General features: G+C 44.4%; 1 protein-coding gene across 1 annotated transcript in view; it reads right to left on the reverse strand.

Annotated features, from left to right (window-relative positions):
* Positions 1-23280, reverse strand: part of ARID3B (AT-rich interaction domain 3B) — a 56041-nt gene that overhangs the window by 32346 nt on the left and 415 nt on the right. The window contains exon 2 of the mRNA XM_035112397.3: positions 17051-17709. Coding sequence (XP_034968288.2) covers positions 17051-17629 — 579 coding nt within the window. The 5' untranslated portion in view covers positions 17630-17709. The remainder of the gene's footprint in view (positions 1-17050; positions 17710-23280) is intronic.

A 23280-nucleotide genomic window follows, 5' to 3' on the forward strand; every position in this document is an offset into this window, starting at 1 on the left:
ACGTTTCAATGAGAATCTCATCATCCCAAGGAGTTGCCAGAGCAGGAAGAAGTGGCCAAGCAGCATTTGCTTCTAATGGTTGTGGGAACAGAAGGACAAATTCTGCTGCCGTCTGAACTGCAAACACCACAGTGTAAAAGGTAGCCTGGGCAACAGACAAAAAGCGAACCAGAGGAGGTCAAACACCACCGGCTGGTTCTGATCACCCACCCACCATCTGGTGGTGAGCACATAGGATCTTAAATCAGATAAAAAGCTACTGAATTCATGAAGGGAATTCCAAACAAAAACAGTTTTTAATTAGAGCCACTTTAGTGTCTACAGTCTTAGTGTCATCTGGTAGTGACACATACACTGAATTACCAAGATGAATAGTCCCTGTCAGAGTCAGGCAAAGCTACATTCTCCCTTTCGAAACGGCAGCAGGCTGCCCTAATGCCTGCTGATTTAGTTTGAGCCAGTAATTCCTGCTGGAAAGTCAATTATCCGGTGAGCCCCATCAGCTGAAAGATATTTAATGGAGGATTATTGCCACTTCTGTTATGTCAGCTGTTTATCACAGCACCCTGCTTTCCCAGCCCTTCTTCAGCAAGAGCTCAGAAAACAAGCTTTGTATATATGGAAGGACGACCACTCATAGAAATCATGCACACCTTTCTTCCACACTCATCTGCACTATTGGTCAACAAATCATAGCTGTCAACTTTTCCCTTTTCTTGCGAGGAATCCTATTCGGCATAAGGGAATTTCCCTTTAAAAAAGGGAAAACTTGACAGCTATGCAACAAATGCTCCAAAATTTACTGGTAAGCAAGTAGTTTACGACTACCACCACCCTGTGAGGACTCTTTGACACACAAACTGGAGGAAGATTCCCCACCCCCACCCCAAAATAAGCAGGAGCTGAATTGTTCCTTCGTTTGTGGACTGTTGGCATCCATCTGTCTTGAGAGACAATGGGAGTGCACCTACAGGGGTGAAGTCAAACCACTGCGTTAGCAACATCAAAGTAACCTCCCCCGGACACAATCCTGTGCAGTTAGTATGGAGGTCCCAGACTACAGATCAGGACTTTAAACATAAACGTCTAAAACTGATCAGCAGAGATGCACGGACATAGTCAAAAGCAGTCAATGAATGCTCATATTTTACTGTGAAGAACACAGGGACAGATAAAGGCTTGTTCACATCTCACCATAGTTTAGCATGCCATTTGAAGGCAGCCACTGAATTAAAACCTGCTTTTCTTGTTAAAAGTGGGGGAGAGAGATAATGAGGGGAAATATTTGACTTGGGTTAAAGGTATGATGCAACTGGGCGTGCATTCATTTTTTGTATTGTTAATGTATTTATTGCAAAAAAATTAAAAATATGCATTATTCAAACAGACAGCATGGACATTTACTTTCCATTTCACTAGAGAAAACACTTTTGCTCACTAACACTGTGCCTTGTTTCTGCAGGGTTCTGGGCACTTAAGCCCAGAATCCAGCACATCCAATGTGTTAGTAGCACTTGTCCTTATATAAATGATCTTGCTTAGTGTCCTTATGTATACAGAGAACCAAAAAGAAATGTTATAACCTCACCCCTTATTACTAAGCAGAAACAACTGTGCAGTGGCAAAAGGATTGTGAATTGCATAACCAGAGGTTTTAGTTCATGCTCCTCAGTAATATAAATGTTCCATTTGGTTGCAGACAACTATTTTGAATTGTTACAGCAACCACAATTAAATGATTCTACGCACTCAAATTCAGGGAATTCATGAATCACAAAAAATGGAAACTTTATTTATAGCATACCAATACACCAATCCACTCTGACTTCCAGCAGGTGGGAAGGCTTCAGGGCAAGACATGGCTGCTTGCTCTTTCCCATGACTGGCAGAAGGAAAATATATAGATGTATGAAATAGGGAAAAAGCAGAATTATACAGAGAGAGTTGTCAGACAAACTTGCTTCATTTACCTAAATCATACAAGTTGCAGAATTTACTTAATAGTATAGAATTGGGAGTATTTGTCATTATATTAATCATAGAATCATAGAGTTGGAAGGGATCCCCTGAAGATTCATCTAATCCAAACCCCCTGCAGTGAGGGAATCTCAACTAAAGTACCGTATAAAAGACAGATGGCCATCTAACCTCTGCTTAAAAACATCTAACAAAGGAGAGTCCACCACCTTCTGAAGGTGCTCATTTTACCTCCGAACGGCTCTTACCCTCAGAAAGCTCCTCCTAAAGCTTTCCCTTGCCTGTATAAAATGAAACCCAAGACAACATGATCACTTCCTCCCAAGTTTCAGAGTACTTCCACTTCGTCAATCAGTTCTTCTCTGTTGGTGAGGAACAGGTCCAAGATAGATGACCCCCTTGTTGTTTCTGGGAAACGAAATTGTTGGCAAGGCAATGGAAAAAAATTGTTCCTACCTTACATTCTTGGCAGAGTTTGAGTTCCAACAGATATTGGGGAAGTAGAAGTCTCTTATGACTACTATATTGCTCCTTTGTGAATGACTGGTACAGTAATCTGCTGTAGGAAAGCATCATCCAAGTCTTCAGTCTGGCTTGGAGGTCTATAGCAGACACCCACAGTAAGGTCACTGTTGTTTCCCTCTCCTACCATTTTTATCCATATACAGTGGTACCTTGGTTTGCAACCACAATTGGTTCTGGGAAGCCAGTCGCTCCCCGAGTTCATCGCTCCCTGAGGCACACTTCTACACGTGCGTGAAGCACTGATAGAGCGCTTCTGCGCATCTGAGCACCGCGGAACCTGGATGTAAACACTTCTGGGTCCGCGGTGGTCGGAAACCGAAGCGGTCGCTCCCTGAGGCAGTCACAAACCGAGGTACCACTGTATTCTCAATCTGTCTTCTGTGCTCCAGGTCATGGATCTGTTCACAAGTGGACACTTCCTTTACATACAATGCTACTCCTCCTCCCTGCTTGGTATATTCATTTTGAATAGATTATACCCCTCAACTTCTACATTCCATTCATGAGTCTCATCCCACCAGGTTTCAGTACGTAATACCTATTAGGTCATATTTGCCATCCTGTATTAAGAGCTCTAATTTGTCTTTCTTGTTTCCCATGCTCTGTGCATTGGTACAGACAACTGAAACCAATAGTCATTCTCTCTAGCCGCTTTCTTATTGTAGTTTCTTGCCCTTTGACAGGTTTTGAGAGTACCACCTCAGTTTCCTGTGCATCAATGAAGCTATTATCTCCAGAACCAGGTGTTCTTCTGTCATCTGTAATGTTGTCTCCCTCCCCCTCAAGATCTAGTTTAAAGCTCACCTGATCAGGTTTGTGAGACTCTTAGCAAACATATTCTTGCTACCCACTGTGCAGTGCAGCCCATCTCTTGCTAGAGGTCCTTCCTTAAGGAACTGGAGATCATGATCCAAGAAGCCAAACCTTCCTGGTGACACCACCTACACAGCCAGTTGTTTACCTCCAGTATTTTCCTCTTCCTTTCTGGGCCATGACCATCAACAGGAAGGAGTGATGAAAATACCACCTGTGCCCCAAGGCTCTACAGCTTCTGCCCAGTTTCATCATCCCTAACTGGAAGGCTGTCTGTGGCAGTATTGTTTGTATCCACATGAATCAGAAGGAGCGGTTGTGGTCAGGTGGCTTTATAAGATTCAGCAACTTCTCTGTCACATCATGAATCTTTGCACCTGGAAGATAGCACAGCTCCTGGGACATCCTGTTTCCTTCGCACACTATTGCTTTCATCCTCCTCAATAGGGAGTCACTTACCACCACCACAAATTTCTTCCTCCTCTGGGGAATGGCAGGAATCGTTCTATACAATGTGCCTTCTAAAGGCTCCTTGGAATGTTCTAAGGTCTGCAATGGCTGTTTAGTCTGCCCCTCTTGTATATTGGAGCTTAGCTGGATATTATTGGGATAGGTTACAAAGTCAGGAGCCTAATGGCTCAAGTACTTGCTGCTACTTCCTCTCAGCTTGTCTTCTTCAGACTGCAATTCTCTTTCTCAGAGTTCATTTCCTTGGAAGGTAGCAAGTGGGTTATCAACATACTCATCCACATCTGAAGGGTTAAGGTCAAGAATAGAAAATGAGTCCATGAGTCCTCCAAGTCCATCTCCTCCTGTCTCTTCATCTTCTGGGGGGTGGCAGAAATCATTCTGTGCACTGTACCTTTCACAGCCACTTTGGTATATTCTGAGGTTGGCAACTGCTGTCCTAGCTCCTCAGGCCCAGGTGTCTGAGGTAAGAGCATGAAATTGATTTTGCAGCTCCAATGACACAGCATAGATCCTGACAGTCCTACTTCTGTGTGTCATGTTCCTCCAGGGGGTTGTCTCTTGCAATGGGCAATCTTTCTCCTTTGTAGGGACACCCCACCTGTGCTGCTGTTCCAGCACAGTCCACTCAGCTCTATCAAGAAACTATTAATCTTGTCCTGCAGCTCAAACTGCGGCTAGGTGGGCCGCAAGTTGCTATACCTTCTCTTCCAGCAAGGCAACCAGTTTGCACTTGCTACAAGTATATTTACACGTTCTCCAGACAAATATGGTACAGAATACAAAACGCCTCGGCACTAACCAAGTAAAAAAGGTCATACACTCCTTCTCCAGACACACAAGACAGAAGCTTCTGGACTTCCTCTCCCAACTGATTCATCCTAGCAGTCATTTCCCCTGCCGGCCTCAAGCAACCGAGCAGGTAACTAAGCTCCTGGCTGGTCCTCCACATCTTGTTCCTGCTTAAGTCTTTGCTCCCATCTGATCCTGGACCACTTGCTGCACACCGGCAACTTGTAGTTACTCTAGACCAGGCATAGGCAACCTTGGCTCTCCAGGTGTTTTGGAACTACAACTCCCATGATCCCTGACCACTGGCCCTGTTAGCTAGGGATCATGGGAGTTGTAGTTCCAAAACATCTGGAGAGCCAAGGTTGCCTATGCCTACTCTAGACGTTTCTTTTCCTGCATATTTACTAGAATACATACTTGGCTATGGTGCATGCTAGCTATGGCATGTTTTGGATCAACATCAGCAAGGTTTTTACAAAGCAGAGGGGTGGTAAATGCTGTGTTCCTTGTGTTCACCTGAAATCTCTAACGGACATATCACAGATAAGGATTCCTGTGTGTGTGTGTGTGTGTGTGTGAGAGAGAGAGAGAGAGAGAGAGAGAGAGAGAGAAGAAAGAGAGGCAGCTTTAGGCCTTAGGGGCATCCCCAAAATCTGCTGGCGACATTCCGCTTCATCTCTGATCCACAAACACACCTTCTAAGGTTAGTCAGCTATCAAAGCATGCCAGGGAGCTGTTCTTCCCCAGAGATTGCAAGCCTGACTTTACAGAAGCAATTAAGAGCTGCAGCTATTTTAGGATTACTCCCCAGCCACCTGGGACATCTTATTAGAGTGGAATTCAGATGTCCAAAACAATTTCAGTTTCCCTAGTACTGCCCACCCCCAAAGCTACTTAACCCTTTCCTCAAAGACTGAAGTGGAAATTCCTGACACAACAACACTTCTCCATTTCTATTTCTTCAGAAGCCAAACTTGTAAATGGTTGGAGGGTCCCTCCCATGGGGCAGCTTTTCCCACCATCAGGATGAACTATTTCTTTCATTTATGCACCATGGGCCCTCTCTATGCAGAACTCTAGTCTTCAAAAGGCTACCTTTTGGCAGGGAATGTAGCAGCACTCAAGATCTCTCACATCAAAGTCCTGTGACACCTTCATTCTGGAGGAACATCCCAAGGACAATCAGAGGCATTTATTACCGTATTTGCTGCTCCAAACCTTATAAAAACTGGTGCAACAGAAAACTGAAGCATAAGAAAAAAGGTTTTACCTAATACTGTGCAACTCTTTCAACAACTGCTGTCAAATGGGCAGCCACCCTCGGTTCCATTTCTCTGTTGGTGCTTCCCAGAACTGCTTCCTTCCATGCACCCACTCCACAGAACACTTTGGTTCCTATTATTTATTACACTTGCAGTTAATTTTATCTGTGAGACTTTATATCCTGCCCCAGCCTAAAGGTGGTGGTGGTGGTGGGGCAAATCACAACCACTTGAAAACCAAACTAAAAAAGATAAAAATCTAAAGCATGCCATCCAAATAAAAACTGCACCAAAACCTAAATATACAGGTGAAACTCGGAAAATTAGATTATCGTTGAAAAGTGCATTTATTTCAGTAATGCAACTTAAAAGGTGAAACCAATATATGAGATAGATGCATGACATGCAAAGCAAGATATGTCAAGCCTTTATTTGTTGTAATTGTAATAATTTATCGTTAGGCAGGTCAATTATAAATGGAATGTAATTAATGAAATGTAATAGCGATGTTTATTTTTGTATTATTGTAACTATTTGTTTTATTACTGTGGAATTTCCAAAAGAAAGCATTTGTAAAAAGTAAAAGAAAAATAATAATAAGTTGCATTACTGAAATAAATGCACTTTTCGACAATATTCTAATTTTCTGAGTTTCACCTGTAAGGCTGAACTGACAAACTCCAGGCTGGCTTAGCTTCAGCCACCAAATGCCAGCCCAAAGAGCAATGGTTTTGTAGCACCTCCACAAGAAATTCAGGCCATGGAAAAAGGATTCCAGCATTGCATCTTTCAGAAAGGGAAGTAATTTCAGATATTTGTGCACTAGATTCTTATAAAATCACTCCAAGAGCTCAAAGCAATGTCTACAAAGGCATCTGATATTGCTATATGCCGCACCCAAGCTATTTAGGGCTATAAATGTCAGAAGCAAACTTAAGAGCAGAAAGGCTGCAAACATCCCCTGCAGTTGGTTCAGTTGCTGTAATGCGTTTCACCCTGTCAAAGAAGTGGGCCATGATATTTAGGAACAACTTGTGACTAGTCTTAGAATCATAGAGTTGGAAGGGACCCACGAGTCATCTAGTAATCTAGTTCAACCCCCCTGTAATGCAGGAATCTCAACTAAAGAATCTATGATAGATGGCAACCCAACCTCTGCTTAAAAACCTCCAAGGAAGAAGAGGCCACAACCTCCTGAGGGAGACCGTTCCACTGTCAAACAGCTCTGTCAGAAAGTTCTTCCTGATGTTTAGTTGGAATCTCCTTTATTGTAACTTGAAGCCATTTGTTTGAGTCCTACCCTCCGGAGCAGGAGAAAACAAGGTTGTTCCCTCTTCCATGTGAGGCACCCCTTGAAATATTGGAAGATGGTTATCATACCTCCTCTCAGTCTCCTCTTTTCCAGGCTAAACTTACCCAGCTCCTTCAACCATTCCTCATAAAGCTTGGTTTCCAGACCCTTGATCCTCTTGGTTGCCCTCCTCTGCACGCGTTCCAGTTTGTCAACATCCTTCTTAAATTGTGGTGCCCAGAATTGGACACAATATTCCAGGTGGGGTCTGACCATAGCTGTCAAGTTCTCCCTTTTTTAAGGGAAATTCCCTAATGCTGAATAGGCTTCCTCGCGAGTAAAGGGAAAACTTGAAAGCTATGGGTCTGATCAAGGCAGAATAGAGTGGTACTATGACTTCCCTTGATCTGGACATTATACTTCTGTTGATGCAGCCTAGAATAGCATTAGCTTTTTTGCTGCTGCATCACATGGTTGACTCATGTTAAGCTTGTGGTCCACCTTGTTCTTAATAAGCAAATCTCACATACAGCTTGTTGCTGTAGCCTAGTCTCAAGGCCCTCAAGTACAAATCACAATGGCTGAACCAGAATCTCAGGCAGGGAGTGGTAGGCAAAGCCTTCTCCCATCATCTGCCTGAATTTGTGAGAATTGTTCCTAACCACCACTGAGAAGATAAGGGAGCAGCAGTGAATGTAGGACCATTCAAAAATATTAATGCTGTGAAAACTAAGAGGTTCAACCATATCTGATTTTCATTATTTTAGTTCTCCCTTTTTCTATTCTATCTATTTAGAAAATAGCAAGGCTTGAATATCTAGAGTAGTAGTTTCTCCAGGAATAAGCACTCATTTTGAGACAAGGAAATGTTGACCAAGGATCTGTTCTGGTTTCGTCCACCAGCTTTGCCAAACACACACACACACACACACACACACACACACACACACACACACACGTGAGAGAGGTGGCGGTGGTGGGAGAATGATTTGAAGATTATTGGAGAAGCAGCAGAAATTCCTTCTGTGGGTCAAGAGAGGAGCCCTCGGAAGTGAACCAGATGCTGTTAACAAGAAAAACTGTTGTAGTACAACACTGATAAGATCAGGTTTACTATCCTGTGCTGGAAGCTCTTAAGCACTAGCAGAGGAGAATGCTGTAGTAATACTCTCTCCCACACATACCCCCCCCCATGTACACCTTCTATTGCCTGTTATACTTTGCATGAGCTGCCTTGAGTCCCTGTCTGGGGAAAAGGCGGAAGATAAATAAGTACAGTATAATAATAAGAGCTGGAAAATCATCCTCCTTTCCCCCAGCAAGTGGTACAAAAGCTCCTGTGGCTTTCTAAATGCTTGAGAAACATGAAACCAATCAAGGTTAAGTGTGATAAATAGGAAATACACTAAATTTTGCCTGTGTAGTTGACCAGCTGACTCTTTCATTAGACTTCCGTTACAACTTTAAAATCCATGGTTAGGCAACGCATCAGTTGGGACCAACCAAAATGTCACAAAAGTGTGGCAAGCTCCTTAGTTCTCCAGAACTCTTCAACACGCAAGTTACCCAGAGTGGGCAGGTCAGCAGTGGGGGCAACAAATATTAGGTTTACACTGTAAGCATGAGCTCAGCTTAGAGACTCATTTTCAAAATGAAGCCTGCAGGCTGACTACGGCAAGTCCCTCCCAGATGCTACACATATCAGATTACACACCTGTGATAAAACCATACAAACTAGACACTCGTGGCAAAGACCCATTTAACCAGCTGTAACAGTCTCCAATTGTTTCTGGAACGTGCAGACAGTGGGTGCCTGTCTTATTTTGACAGGAATACTATTCCACAGGAAAGCCCTGCTCCAGGTTACTGTGGAGCAGGATTCTGAAATTTTTGGAACTTGCAGAAGAAACTGTCCTGCACTGCAGCTATCCCCTGAGCATTTAAGGGATAAGGCAGTCTCTCAAGTAACCTGGTTCTGAGCTGTAAAGGGCCTTATATGCTGGTACCAACACTTTGAACTTTGCCCAGTAGCAGATTAGCAACCAGCACAAATCCTGCAAGCGGGCTGAGGTTATTTTGCCCCCCCCCCCAAACTAGTAATTTGGTTTTGCACCAGCTGCACCTTCCAACTCAGCCAAAGGCCGCCCCACACATGGTGCATTGTAGTAATCCAACCAAGAGGTTAGCAATGCATGGACAACTGTGGTCAAGCTATCCCAATCCAAAATTGACCGTAGTGATTTTACCAATTGAAGGCCATAAAAGGCACTCCTAGCCACCAAGAACATATGTGCATTCAGAGCTGGATCCAGGAGCACCTCTTAAGTACGCACTTACTCCTTCAGGGAGAGAGCAACCCCATCTAGCACAGGCATCTGAATTACCGTATATTTTCCATCTATAAGACGCCCCCAAGTATAGGATGCCCCCTATTTGGGGGGACTCTGATTTAAGAAAATGGGGGGAGATCTATCCATGTATAAGATGCCCCCAAATTTTGGACATTATTTTTTAGGGGGGAAACCTAGTCTTATACATGGAAAAATACGGTACTTCCTTGACCTGGGAACCACGCACCGACAGAGTGTCCATCCTGCCAGGATCCAGACATAGTTTTTTAGACCTTATCCATCCCACTGCTGCATCCAGACACCGGTTTGATCACACATCTTTGCACACACATCCCTCACTTTCCACAGCAACCTCTACAAAACTGAATCCGATGTAGCTCAGAAGACAGAAGCAAGGTTGATTTTCAGAGACTGGGAACACTCACATCTCTGGGACACGGCCCTTGCCTCTACCCCAGCAGTGCTCCAAGTACCACCACCTCTATTATTTTCTCTCAACTAAGTAAATAGTTGCTGTGCAGCTCCACACTTAATGGCATTCTTGGTTACAATCAGTGCTATTTTTCTAGAAAAAGAGGTGCCAGAACTCACCATGGACACCTTCCTTGTTCTCCTAGAATAGCAATGGAGCCCCCTGAGAGGTGCCGGAACTGAGTTCCAGAGAGTTCTGGCTGAAAAAAGCCCTGGTTGCAATGAAGGCTGGATTTGCTCTCCATCCTTAATACAGTGGAACCTCAGGTTGTGGACGTAATCGGTGACGGAGGCACGTGCGCAACCCGCAGCATCCGTAACATGCAGCGCTGTGTCTGCACACGCGTGTAACACAATTTAGTGCTTCTGCACATGCGTGAGCGGCAAAACCCGGAAGGAACCCTTTCCGGTACTTCCGGGTTTACCACGGTCTGCAACCTGAAAACACATAACCCAAAGCGTTTGTAACCCAAGGTACCACTGTACTGACCACTGGGATAGATGGAGGTGTCCTATCCCAGAGACATGAGTGGTCCCAGATCCACTCATCAACCTTGCTTCTGTCTGCTTAGCTACATCCTAGATGTTTTAGTCACTATACAGTGACAGAACTTTGCAAAGAGTGCAACAAACAAAACAGCAATTCCTATCCCAAGCAGATTAAAATTCATATTATCTAAACAAATGGACTTGGGACATCAAGAGAAAATAAATAACAAATTTCAATGCATGGACATGACTATTTTGAACACTGTCCTAGGGAGCATCACATTTTCTCCTCCAGCCATAAATTTGTGTGTGAGAGAGCATTTGAAGATTTTATGTTCACGGCAGAGATGTTTCAGATTCCAAATTCATCATCAGCATCTAAACTGAGCATTGCGCTGCATGTGCAAGGCTTAAAATAATAATAAACCCATACCATACCACATTCAGCTTCTGGACTTCAAGACTGAATTGTGTTTCTTCACTTTTGACCTCAATCTGACACATCTTAAATGGATCTGATGGAGAACTCAAACATCCACAAGTGTACACATATTAAGATAAACATATCTGCTTGAAAATTTGTGCCACTGTTTCTATGCAACAAAGTCATATAAATGTAAACACAAGCATTTCAAACATGCAGTGGAAGAGTTATATATGTAACTTGCTGTGAAATGTTACCCCAAGTGAACAGAACTTGCTGCAATTCCCTCTGCACTTCTTCTCCCTGGTAACCTGAGAAACTATTCAGAGAAACTATTCAGATTTCTCTACAACTGGAGAGGGCCCCACACCTCTGCAAGGAACTCTGCAAGGAACACCCTTCCCCTGCAAAGTTTTCATTTCTCCTCTGCTCAATTGCAGCCGGCCACAGTAACCTTCCTACTGTAGCTGACTGAGCCCAGATGGATCCCAGAAGCTTAGGGGAGATAAAAAGCCCAAATGGCTCCCTCTGCTTTCCTTTGGGGATTTGCCAGTCCCTTGACAAGCGGCCAACCCTTCCCTCCTCATTTTGTGCTGACAAGATTCTCACCGCCCCTGTGTCATAAGCTGAGCCAGCTCTTTTGTCTGCAAGGGTGCTCTACAATTATTTACTTGACTGTGGGAGGCTGAATGGAACTCAAAGCAGCCAGGCATCACCACCTGCCTGCCTTCCAATAGTATTTCAATTGAAAACAGGACTTGCCTACAGTGGGATGGAGCTCGAGTTTTAAAATGGGGATGAAGAGCAGGGAAAGTGGTATTATGCCAAAAACACATTTTGGTTCAGAGTGTCAATTTCAAGTGAAGTTAATGCAGTAGAGAGCCATTTTTAGATCAAACGTATGTACTTGTCAATGTAAAACACCATTTAAGGAGAACTTGCTAACTATTTGACAGAAGAACATTACCAAGCAAGATCAAATGATTCCATTTCTTCCATGTGGACAAGGGTAAGCATTTGATGTTGTGGGACTACAATCTCATTTGGCTCAGCCAAGGGTATGGGGTGAGGGGAGCTGGTCCACCAGATGCCTTAAGGAAGCCAGTAAGCAGGGTATGATGTCAAAAGCCCTCGTCTTTGCCCCCTGATTAACTTCTAAATCAGCCTGGAGTTTACATATGACCAACCATCGATGACCAACAGTCAAAGACAGATGTTTCCTCTGTGAATTTACCTAGCCTCCTTTCAAAGCCATCTAAGCTAGTAGCCATCACTATATCATGTGGCCATGAATGCTCTGGAGCGACTGCCCACCATAGCCTGAAACAGGGTGGGTAGCCTGTGGCTCCTTCAGATATGGACAGATAACCCCCCATTTTCCCTGATGAGTAGCCATGATGGCTGGGGCTACTGGGAGAGGGAGTCCCAACACCATGTGGAGTACCATAGGCTGACCAGTCCTGGCTTGTAACACGGTCCTCCTTGCAACACATGCCTTTAAGCCATCAAGACTGGATGATTGGTAACAAACTCCACGTGGGCTGATTCCCCCCCCCAAATATTTTTTTTTATTGATTTTCAAACATTTCAACACAAAAACAAAAAAGCAAAAATAAAAATAAAACATAATCAAAAAAGAAAAAAAACATATCAATTCTTACATTAACTTGACATTGTGGACTTCCTCGATTCCCCCCACACTGGGTCCATTTATTAAATCTAAATTTTCCCATTATTTCACAACCAATTCTAGTCTACACAAAGAAAAAAAAACCATCGACTATCCTCAACCTATAATTCATTAATTAATCCAAATCTAAATTTATTTTCCCATCCATCTCTAATTCTTCCTTTAGCCTCACAATTTATACCCCAAAATTTTTCCATACATTCAAATATTATTTCTTCTATCATAATAACCTTTAACCACTTTTATCTAATTCTACCCCTTTTCCCCTGGACTCCGGATCTCCCAGATGCCTCAACCAGCTCCATAAAACGTTCCAGTTTCGGACCATATTAATCAATCAGAAAATAACCCATTGTTGCTCCTCACCCTATTCCCACTCTTTCACCACCTACCAGTATCCACCACTCTCCCTTCTTTGTCCCCTGCTGCCCCCCCCAATTTTCTAATTGTAGCAACAGTACCATCCAGCTATCTTTCCACTTTTCAGCCCTATCTTAATTTTTCCCCCCAGTTAAGCTCAGGCCCCAGCACAGATCCTGCCCTCCCTCTCTCACTGGGAGGACATTATTCCATGCTGGTTCTTCTTGAACCTTGAACATAAGTCTTGTTCCCCCTCTCCTACTGGGGGAACAATATTCCATACTTCTTCCTACTCTTTTTTAAGTTCAATTATATTGTCCAGAACTGATGGATCTTCCTCCTCTTCTGTAAAGTCATTTACAATGTCCCCAGCTGGTGCTTGTTCATCTTGCTTCGCTTTATTCTCTACTGAAACCAATCCACCTTCACTTTCCACACAGTTCTGTCTTATTTTGCGAATCTGTATATTATTCTGCCGCAATTCATCTCTCACATCCAAAATCAGTTCCAGGAGTTTTTGATAACCCACAAAGTCTAAAGAGCCAGATGATGTTGTGTCTACTGACATCCTGTTTGTCTCAAATTCAATAGGAACTGCACAGATTACAATGCAGGAAGTGGCGCTGTTCGTATTTCCAAACCTCAGAAACAAAGTTTACGTCCGATCTGGTTATCAATCTCACTTTTTAATTCTTATTTATATTTTTTAAATCTTATGTCCATTTCTGAAAAGAGCATTATCAAACTTCTTGTACACAGCCTTATGTTTGCGCTCTCTTCAAAGTTAACAGTTCTCAGCCTCAAAGAGGTAAACAAATTCCTTCCTATTGTGATGTCATAATGGCGGCTGGCTGATCCCTCCAGGGACCAGACTCCAGATCCTGGGGGGCTTTCCCCAGTACAACTTAAAAAATTTTGCAGGGATTTTAATATAGTCAATCCTTCTCCCTTTTCCCTGCCTCAGGGGGAAGGTTTTAAATCCAATCCTTGGAAGTTATTAAATTCCTGTCAAATTCTCCAGCTGCAGGCAAGTTAACTGCATCACCGTTCTCTCAATGGGGGAGACCGACTTCCTGTTTAAATCTCCTCCCGTGGCCAATTCTTTCCAATTGAAATTTTTTCTTTAATTTCTTTCTATTACTCATGGTGTCCAATGTCTTCAAATCCTTTTTTTGAAAAATCCACCACTCCTCCACTGCCGGCTCGGAGCTTCGCTCTGTGAGGGTAGCGGTATACTCGAAAATGGCACCCGCGACTTTGACTCCGCTCTCTCTCGGGGCTCTTTAAAATAGCTTGCCGGGGAGCAGAGGAGTCACTTTGGGGCGCAGCTGAGCTCTCATGCCCCCCAGAAAGCTCAATCTGGGGTTCTTCTGGGGGGCCGCATTGCTCTCGCAGCTCCCCCTCTCCCTCACAGCGCCAGGAACCTCGGAGCTCGAGGATTCCTCGCCGATCAGCGCTGGTGGTAGACCGGAGGTCCCTCCACTAAAAGGGAGAACAAGCTTTTCCCATACACACACTTCACTATTGGCTATTTATAACATTAAAGGCCAGGAATTTCTGGAATTATTTAGGGACTGCTCACACTGAACAGCTAGCACAGCACCTTCACATAGCATGACTGAATAGTGACAGAATTCACATCACACGATTTACAATGACACAGATTGCACACCTCTGTCAGACTTGGCTTATATCAAGCAGGTTGTGATATGGCAGAGGGTAATTGTCCGGTAGGATTTCTATACATCAAAAGCTCAATTGAGCTGTGCAGTTTATCTGAGGAGGGCCAATGATCATTTGCCAGATGGCTTGCCACCACCTGACTGACACTCCCCCTGCTCCTTTTGCAGATGTGCTCACTGCAACACCAATTATTGCTGTTGTGAATGGTCATGGGACTAATCTGTATACATTTCATCCATGCACAGAAATGGCACAAGCTGAACCTATTGCATTCTATGACCTTTATTGTGTTTTATCTCTCTCTCTCTCTCTCTCTCTCTCTCTCTCTGTGTGTGTGTGTGTGTGTGTGTGTACACACAGACACACAGAGACACACAGACATAATTATGTCATCTCTGTCTCTCACCTGAGGATGACATTTCACCAGGAGCAAGAAACAGACATTGATGCTACTACAAAACTGCTCAACTTTAAGGTAGCACAGGGTTTTTCCTTTTTTTTTCTTTTGCACTTGCTGTAAAATACCAACATGCTAATTCTCTAGAACCATTTAGAGAAATCACTCCTGAGCAACAAGCAAAGAGGACGTGCAACTAAAGGGCAGCCAACCCCCATGAACACCTTGAGACCAGGCTGGCTGAACTTCTGCCAGTTGCATTACACTGCATGATTTGAATTGCAACACCCGGAAAGCTCTTTGACCACAGAAGAGTCACACGTAGCAGTATAGAGAGAGTGCCCATTACTCTCCAACCAACAATACCAAAGCTGCCAGCATTAGCTGCAAACCGAAACTGTTAAGGGAGCAGGGGAGACTTCCCAGGGTGTTCTCAGAGGGTTCACCACATTCCTGCCATGCACTTCACCTTCCCTTCCTGGGCCCACAGTGGCAGGCAGGAGCTGCAAAAAGCAAAAGGCTTTCCTTCTGTTTTTGAAAAAGCTGCAAAGGGGTTGCTTGACAGCCCACAGGTACCAGCTGCACAAATATAGGTATGGGGACACCTGGATTGCTAGTAGTAGATGTGAAAAGGATCTAAGGGTCGTAGTAGACCACAAGCTTAACACAAGTCAACCATGTGATGCAGCAGCAAAAAAAGCTAATGATATTCTAGGCTTCTTCAACCGAAGTATAATGTCTAGGTCAATGGGAAGTTATAGCACCACTCTATTCTGCCTTGGTCAGACCACATCTGGAATACTCTATCCAGTTTTGGTGCACAATTTAAGTAGGACATTGAGAAGCTGCAATGTATGCGGGGGGGGGGGAGGTCTTGTGAGGAATGGTTGAGGGAGTTGGATGTGCTTGGCCTGGGAGGGAGGAGACTGAGAGGAGATATGGTGGCCATCTTCAAATGTCTAGGGCAGGCATCCCCAAACTTTGGCCCTCCAGATGTTTTGGACTACAATTCCCATCTTCCCTGACCACTAGTCCTGTTAGCTAGGGATCATGGGAGTTGTAGGCCAAAACATCTGGAGGGCTGCAGTTTGGGGAGGCCTGGTCTAGGGGGCTGTCACGTGGCAGATGGGGCAGGCTTGTTTTCTCCTGCTCTGGAGGCGAGAACCTAAACCAATGGATTCAAGAAAGGAGATTCCGACTAAACATCAGGAAGAACTTTTTGACAGTAAGAGCAGTTTGACAGATTCCCATGAAAGATGGAGGTTTTTAAACATAGGTTGGATGGTCATCTGTCCTGGATGCTTTAGTTGAGATTCCTGCATTGCAGGAGGTTGGACTAGATGAAACGTCAGGGGTCTCTTCCAACTCTACAATTCTATGATTTACCTTTCTCCCTTTTCAGAACTGACATTTCTCAAGGGATTGGACTGCAATAGCCTTCACCACAGTGCTGCAGTCTTTCTTATTATTTCATAGGCAGGAAAACTACTTGATCTGCCCTTATGCTGGTCTATGACTATAATAAAGATTTAATTGACTGATACTTGATCTGCCCAAGACAGTCATTGGGCAAGCTCTAACACAGCTTTCTGCCAACCTAGTCCTGCAGATGCTTCAGACCAGGCATGTCCAACTCCCAAGAGACTGTGATCGACTCCCAATATAAAAAACTGGCAGTGATCTACCCATCGTCATTGGAGGGAGGAGGAGTGGGTGTGGGGTGGGTAGATTGCAAAGAGTTGAGTTTTTTGTTTGTTTTTTTAAGGAAGGAAGTGCCCAGAGTTGTTGAGCTTTTTGGGGGGAGGATTACACAGAGTTTTTAAGCTTTCCCCCCATAATTTTTTGTAGACGATAAGGATCCCGCGATGTACCAGTTCCTGCTTTAGACTACTACTCCCATCAGCCCCAGCCAGCTGATGGAAACTGCAGTCCAAAACATCTGCAGGGCACCAGGTTGGCAAAGGCTGCAACAATGGAACCCCTCAAGGGAAGGACCTGCTTCCAGGATCACCAACAGTCACCCCTGTGTGGCAGGGGTAACAACCACTATTACTGACCTGCTTGAGCTGCTCATCCAGCCTCCAGGCCTGCCTTCCGGATGATGAACCACAATATGGAGGGTTGGCAGACTCATTACCCTGCTCATCCTTTCCCTGCTGCCCCCGCTGCCCCCCTAGAATAGGCAGAGGATTAGAGGAAGAAGCCACTCTTTGGTTGTGGGGGGCAACTTTGGAAGCACGAAAATACTTCAAAGCGGAACATGACTCTTTCCCAGTTCTTGGTGCATCATCATCAAGGTCACCATCTTCCAAATCTTCTTCTTCTCCTCCCTCCTCCTCCTCCTCCTCTTCTTCTTCCTCTTCCTCCTCCGAGTTCATACTGCTCTGATCAAACGTCTGGGCAGCCCCAAGCACAGGTGGGACTCGGGCGGAAGGACTAAGGAGGGGGCCACCTGGAGCCTTTCCAGATGTGGCACCGAGAGCAGCTTGCTGCACCGTCAGCTGCTGGGCATAATGCAGCTGGGTTTCCCTCATCTGCCTCTGTTGCCTTTCCCTGGAATCCATCTGCAGAGGGGCTGCTTGCTGTTGCTGCTGCTTCTGCTTCTGCAGCTGCTCCACGACAGCCTCCAGTTTCATCCTGCTGTTAACATGGCTGCGATAAGGTGAGAGTTCTGCTGGAGAAGACTCCAGCCAAAGCCTCTGGAGAGCAGTGGAATCTGAAAAACAAATATTGACCTGTGTAAGCGACTTGCCGCTGTCCTCCCACCAGGAGTCCTCCCACCAGGACAAGAAGAAAAACGCAAAGCTCATATTCCCCCACCCCCTGAATGAGAAACCACGCCATTCAGTCCCAGATTTCACTGCATATTTGGTACCTTTTCATTTACAACTCCTCTCCCTAATGAAGTGTAGTCTCTTAAGCAGCTTCATGATCTGTGCAAAAGGAACATCCTCCCATCTTGTCAAATTTACGAAATATTTGAGTGTTACATTTTACCTTGATCACTGCAGATGGTGACAGCAGTCACGAAATTAAAAGACGCCTGCTTCTTGGGAGAAAAGCAATGACAAACCTAGACAGCATCTTAAAAAGCAGAGACATCACCTTGCCGACAAAGGTCCGTATAGTTAAAGCTATGGTTTCCCCAGTAGTGATGTATGGAAGTGAGAGCTGGACCATAAAGAAGGCTGATCGCCGAAGAATTGATGCTTTTGAATTATGGTGCTGGAGGAGACTCTTGAGAGTCCCATGGACTGCAAGAAGATCAAACCTATCCATTCTTAAGGAAATCAGCCCTGAGTGCTCCCTGGAAGGACAGATCGTGAAGCTGAGGCTCCAATACTCTGGCCACCTCATGAGAAGAGAAGAATCCTTGGAAAAGACCCTGATGTTGGGAAAGATTGAGGGCACTAGAAGAAGGGGACGACAGAGGACAAGATGGTTGGACAGTGTTCTCGAAGCTACGAACATGAGTTTGACCAAACTGCGGGAGGCAGTGCAAGACAGGAGTGCCTGGCGTGCTCTGGTCCATGGGGTCACGAAGAGTCGGACACGACTAAACGACTAAACAACAACAACAACATTTTAGCCTATTTTTATTAAGTCCATACCTCTTGTCATCTCTCCACAATGAGACACAAAATACTTAAATTAAACAATTAAAAGCAAACAAAATCCAATCCAAGCAGTAAAAAGCAGCACTGAGACCTATTTAAGTACTGTACTCCGAGTCCTATCCTGAATGAAATGCCCCAGATGACTCTTTACTCAGAAGTCTCTTTATTCAGAAGCTTATTTGCATACAAAATAAACTTTCTCCTTTGCCTGCTATTTTACTATGGACTGATCTGATCAGTCAATAGTATTTAAGGATCATAAGAAAATCTGGAGTTTTGTATGCATTGGCAGTCAAAACCCAGGCAAGAGCCTTTTAGACTCAACGAGGGACTAGCAGAGGCTGTTTTAACTCTCTCTGTTCCTTTTCTCCAGCCTCCAGTTATGTCAGTGCATCAGATTAGGCTGGCCAAATCCAGCGTGGTGCAGAGTTTAGAGCATGGGCCCAGAAGTGAGGAGGCTTGCTTGGGTACAATCCCCTACTGAGCCACAGAGCTCCCTTGGTGACACTGGACCAGTCACTATCCTAACCAATCTCACCAGCTTAGGATAAAATGGGAAGGTGGGAAGAACATGCGTCACCCTGAGCTCCTAGGTGGGAGGATGGGATAAAATGTCATAAAACAAATACTTCTGAATTCCATTTGCTGGAAACCACCGGAGGAGGAGAATGCTATTGCGCTCAGGTCCTGCTTGCAGGCTTACTATAGACTTCTGGTTGGCGATTGTGAGAGCAGGATGCTGGACTAGATGAGCCACTGGCTTGATCCAGCAGAGTTCTTATGTTTTTAAACAAGAAACTACCTTTGCATCAGTTTTGATTAGATCAAAGATGTGGGAAACATCCTTAAGGTGACAAGGCATCTGACACAAGGGTTTGTGTGCCCAATCTGCACACTCTGAAGAGGGTCAGTTTCATTTCTTTCAGCAGCTTATTGTTTACGGGACTACTGTACATACCTGGGATTTCACTACTTGTATATTCACACAATTATATACACTCATTTGGACTCTGTCTCCAGTTGCAAAACTGTTGCAGCAACAGGCCCCTCATTCATACAACTTGGGAAGCAAAATGTGTGTGAAAAGGGATGTTTGGGGGGGGAGGGAGAGAAGCAGCGAGAGAAAAGCCTCAGCACTATCAATCAACAGGGCAGCAACAACACACAGGGTGTCAAGAAAGAGTTCCACTCTCCCTTAGCAACTGCCCCAATAATAGTAAGACCTGCCTCACAGTTTTGGATGCAGGAAAATACAGCACAATAGCAACCTGCAAATATCAAGTGGTTTACAAGATACACCAAGAAAACTTGCAATTGGTAATTATGTGATCAACTCTCCTCAAGGAAAGTTACCTCCTGATCCAGAACTAAGCTAGCGATTGCAGGTTTTTAATGCAATAGTGGTCCTGGTGAGATCCCTTCTGTACAAGAGTAAACATAAGCTAGACATGAAGCCCCTTTCCCTGTCCCCTACTGTAAAGGTAAAGGTAAAGGGACCCCTGACATTAAGTCCAGTCGTGGATGACTCTGGGGCTGCAGCACTCATCTCGCTTTACTGGCTGAGGGAGCCGGTGTTTGTCTGCAGACAGCTTCCGGGTCATGTGGCCAGCATGACTAAGCTGCTTCTGGCGAACCAGAGCAGCACACAGAAACGCCATTTACCTTCCTGCCGGAGTGGTACCTATTTATCTACTTGCACTTGACATGCTTTCGAACTGCTAGGTTGGCAGGAGCAGGGACCAAGCAATGGGAACTCACCCCGTTGCGGCGATTCGAACCACTGACCTTCTGATTGGCAAGCCCTAGGCTCTGTGGTTTAGACCACAGCACCACCCACATCCTATACACATAGTTGAACTAAACATATTATGCTCCCATTTTCTGCAATACTTCAATTTTCTTCCCCATATCAAATTTTACATTAGAAAGTATAACAGGAACAGCCTGTCAATGCAATGATGGCACTTTATGAATGATGGCACTTTATGAAAAATATTCACCTCCCAGTGTGAATTTTGTACACATCATTTTTACAAAGGCAAGAGGGATAGTCAGGAAACAGAATTTTAATATACAAGAAAGCAAAATGCAAACAGCAAGTGAACAAAGCGTTGACCCTTTCCTCCCACCCCACCCCATCTACCGAAACTTTAAAATAAACTTGCTTCTTTTTCTTTGCCTCTTAAGATTGTATACTGTACTGACATTTAGCAAAATAACTTCTCCCTAAATGAAAGAGGTTATTTTGCTAAGACTAAGTATGCAGTTTCAAGAACAAGTAGAACAAGCCCATCTCTCATTTTGGAGAACACCAAACAACCAAAAGAAGACCAAGAATTTCCAGTGTGTGTCTCAAATGTTCTGCTAAGCTACAGTAAATCAAAATCAAACTAATCCCTTAGCTATAAGTCAGGGAGAAATGCTCAAGAGCTCATAGTGCAATCATCCCATCAATCCCAACCCCATGCTTTCAGTTAGATTAGAATGCCACAAACAATCTTGTAATGCTGAACTAGTACTTGGCATACTGTTTACATACCGTTTATAAACTGCAAGGACAACTATGGATTTTGGATAAAAGAGTTTGACATCTATAAAATCTCTATTTTACTTGGAACATGCTTTAAGGACATTACTGTAAGTTGTCTACAGTGCCTCGGGTGAAGATCCACAAAAGAACAGACAGGGAACATGTGCTACAGGTCCAATACTATAATACATGGCCTGGTATTCTCTTGCTGTGTCCAGTAAACACTTCAGGTGTGGGAATATTTGCTGTGCTCTCTCTCTGGTTCCTGCAGGTCTCACCCAGGTCCAGAACAACTCTACTTGGCAGGTTCCAGCAAGACAGATGCATCCTTGCCGAAGGCTACAATTAAGACATGAACGCAAAACGCTACCAGCCTCCAGTGCTAAAGAAAGGGACCTGAGCAAAGACAGCCACACCTTAAGTATTCAGGCAACCATCAAATCCCTATCATAGCAGTTCAGTCCTGAGATTCCTTTCCCCAATTTTCAATGTGCACAATCAATTTCAGACTGCATGTGCTTGCCATACCCTTTGTTTCATTGAAATATCCCTGTCCCCAGCAAATACAGGTTGGATTTGTGGTGTCCATTTGTGGACATCCAGTTTAATCTGCGTTTCAATCTTTGAACAGTATATGTGCACTGACTTTAACCATGCTTACGTGCAGAGTAAGCCCCACCAAATCCTGCATCCTGATATAGGTACTTCAGATTGCAGCCTTAAAGTAGAAAGAAAAGCCTGCTGACACAGTATCACCACTTCTTCAGGGTATACCACGCAAGACCCTAAAGATCAAGATACACTCCCCAATATACTAACAACGTTCTGAGAAAAAGACACCCAACATCACTGCCCATTCCAATTAATACTCTAGTATCATATATGTGTGTACTTGTTTCCATCAATCACATCCCCTTCTTCACGTAACACATAATCAAGTTGACTACTAATGATAAATAAAAATAAGAAAATTCACTAACAGTACACATTATCTACAAATGTGTATGTCAAAAAACAGCAGCTCACAGCCAAAACAGTACTAAAAACTTGGTAAAACCAGTGCTTTTGTCAGGGGGTACTCAAGGGTGTGCAGTACTGGCATGTGTGTGTGCGCGCACACACACACACACACACGCACACACAGAGCCGCTTTCTCTCTCTTGTTAAAAAGTGTTGCACTTACTGCAACAACTTCATGGTGAGTACAGGCACCTTTTCTTGTTAAAAATTGTGACACTTACTGCAACAATTTCTTGGTGAGTACCAGCCCCTATTTTTCAGGGGGGGGCCACTTGGTAAAACCACACCTGAAAAAATATATTGGGGGGGGGGTTAAGAGTTTCCAGCAATTTGCTTGCTGGAAATTGAGCTACAATGGGATTGGATGTACACATAACTGGGCTGCTCTGATTTTAGGTGTTCTGGCAGAAAAAGCCCTTAACCTTTTCCCTACCTTCTCTCCTATAGTCAGCTTTACCTCATCTGATGAATTAATGGTTTGTATTGGCACAACCAGAGCGCTCAGCAGTCACTTCTCCATAGACTTCTCTGTGCTGCACCTAACCTAGCTTTGAATCACAGAAGCTTTATGTTGTTATAAGACTATAAAATTACGGCCACAACTAAAAACAGTTCTCTCACCCCCTTGACACTAGATCCCAAGTGGAATCGAACTGGTGGCAGCAGATTCAGGATATGGTGCATTCAAGTGAAGCAGAAAACACAACTGAGCATCTGGAATTATTCAACTTCAAACTGTGGCAATGGTGAAAGTTTGTAAATTTCCGTTCCCAGAAAAGGCTTTTCTTACACCCTCTGAAGTTCACTTCGAAATTCTCTTCTAACTTAGCTATTTTTCATACAGACTATAGAGAACTTTCTTATCCCTCCTCAAAAACGGCTCCCGATAGGAAGGACGGTTCAAGTCAATGGGAGGTAGAGCAGCCCAAAAGCGCCCCGCGGAACACCGCGGCCCTTCCTCGAGAGTAAGACTGCGCAGCAGGATGGGATTCCTCTCAGAGTCAGGGTCGGGGAAAAAACGCGTGGCGGAGGGTGCAGCTCCTGCCCCGCCAGAGCGCGCGGCCTGAGGCTGCGGGCGAGCCCCGTTCCCCCGGGGGCGTCCAAGGGCCCCGCCGCGGTC

This window comes from Zootoca vivipara, chromosome Z1 (assembly GCF_965207765.1).
Source record: "Zootoca vivipara chromosome Z1, rZooViv2.hap1.1, whole genome shotgun sequence".
In the NCBI taxonomy this organism is placed as follows: domain Eukaryota; kingdom Metazoa; phylum Chordata; class Lepidosauria; order Squamata; family Lacertidae; genus Zootoca; species Zootoca vivipara.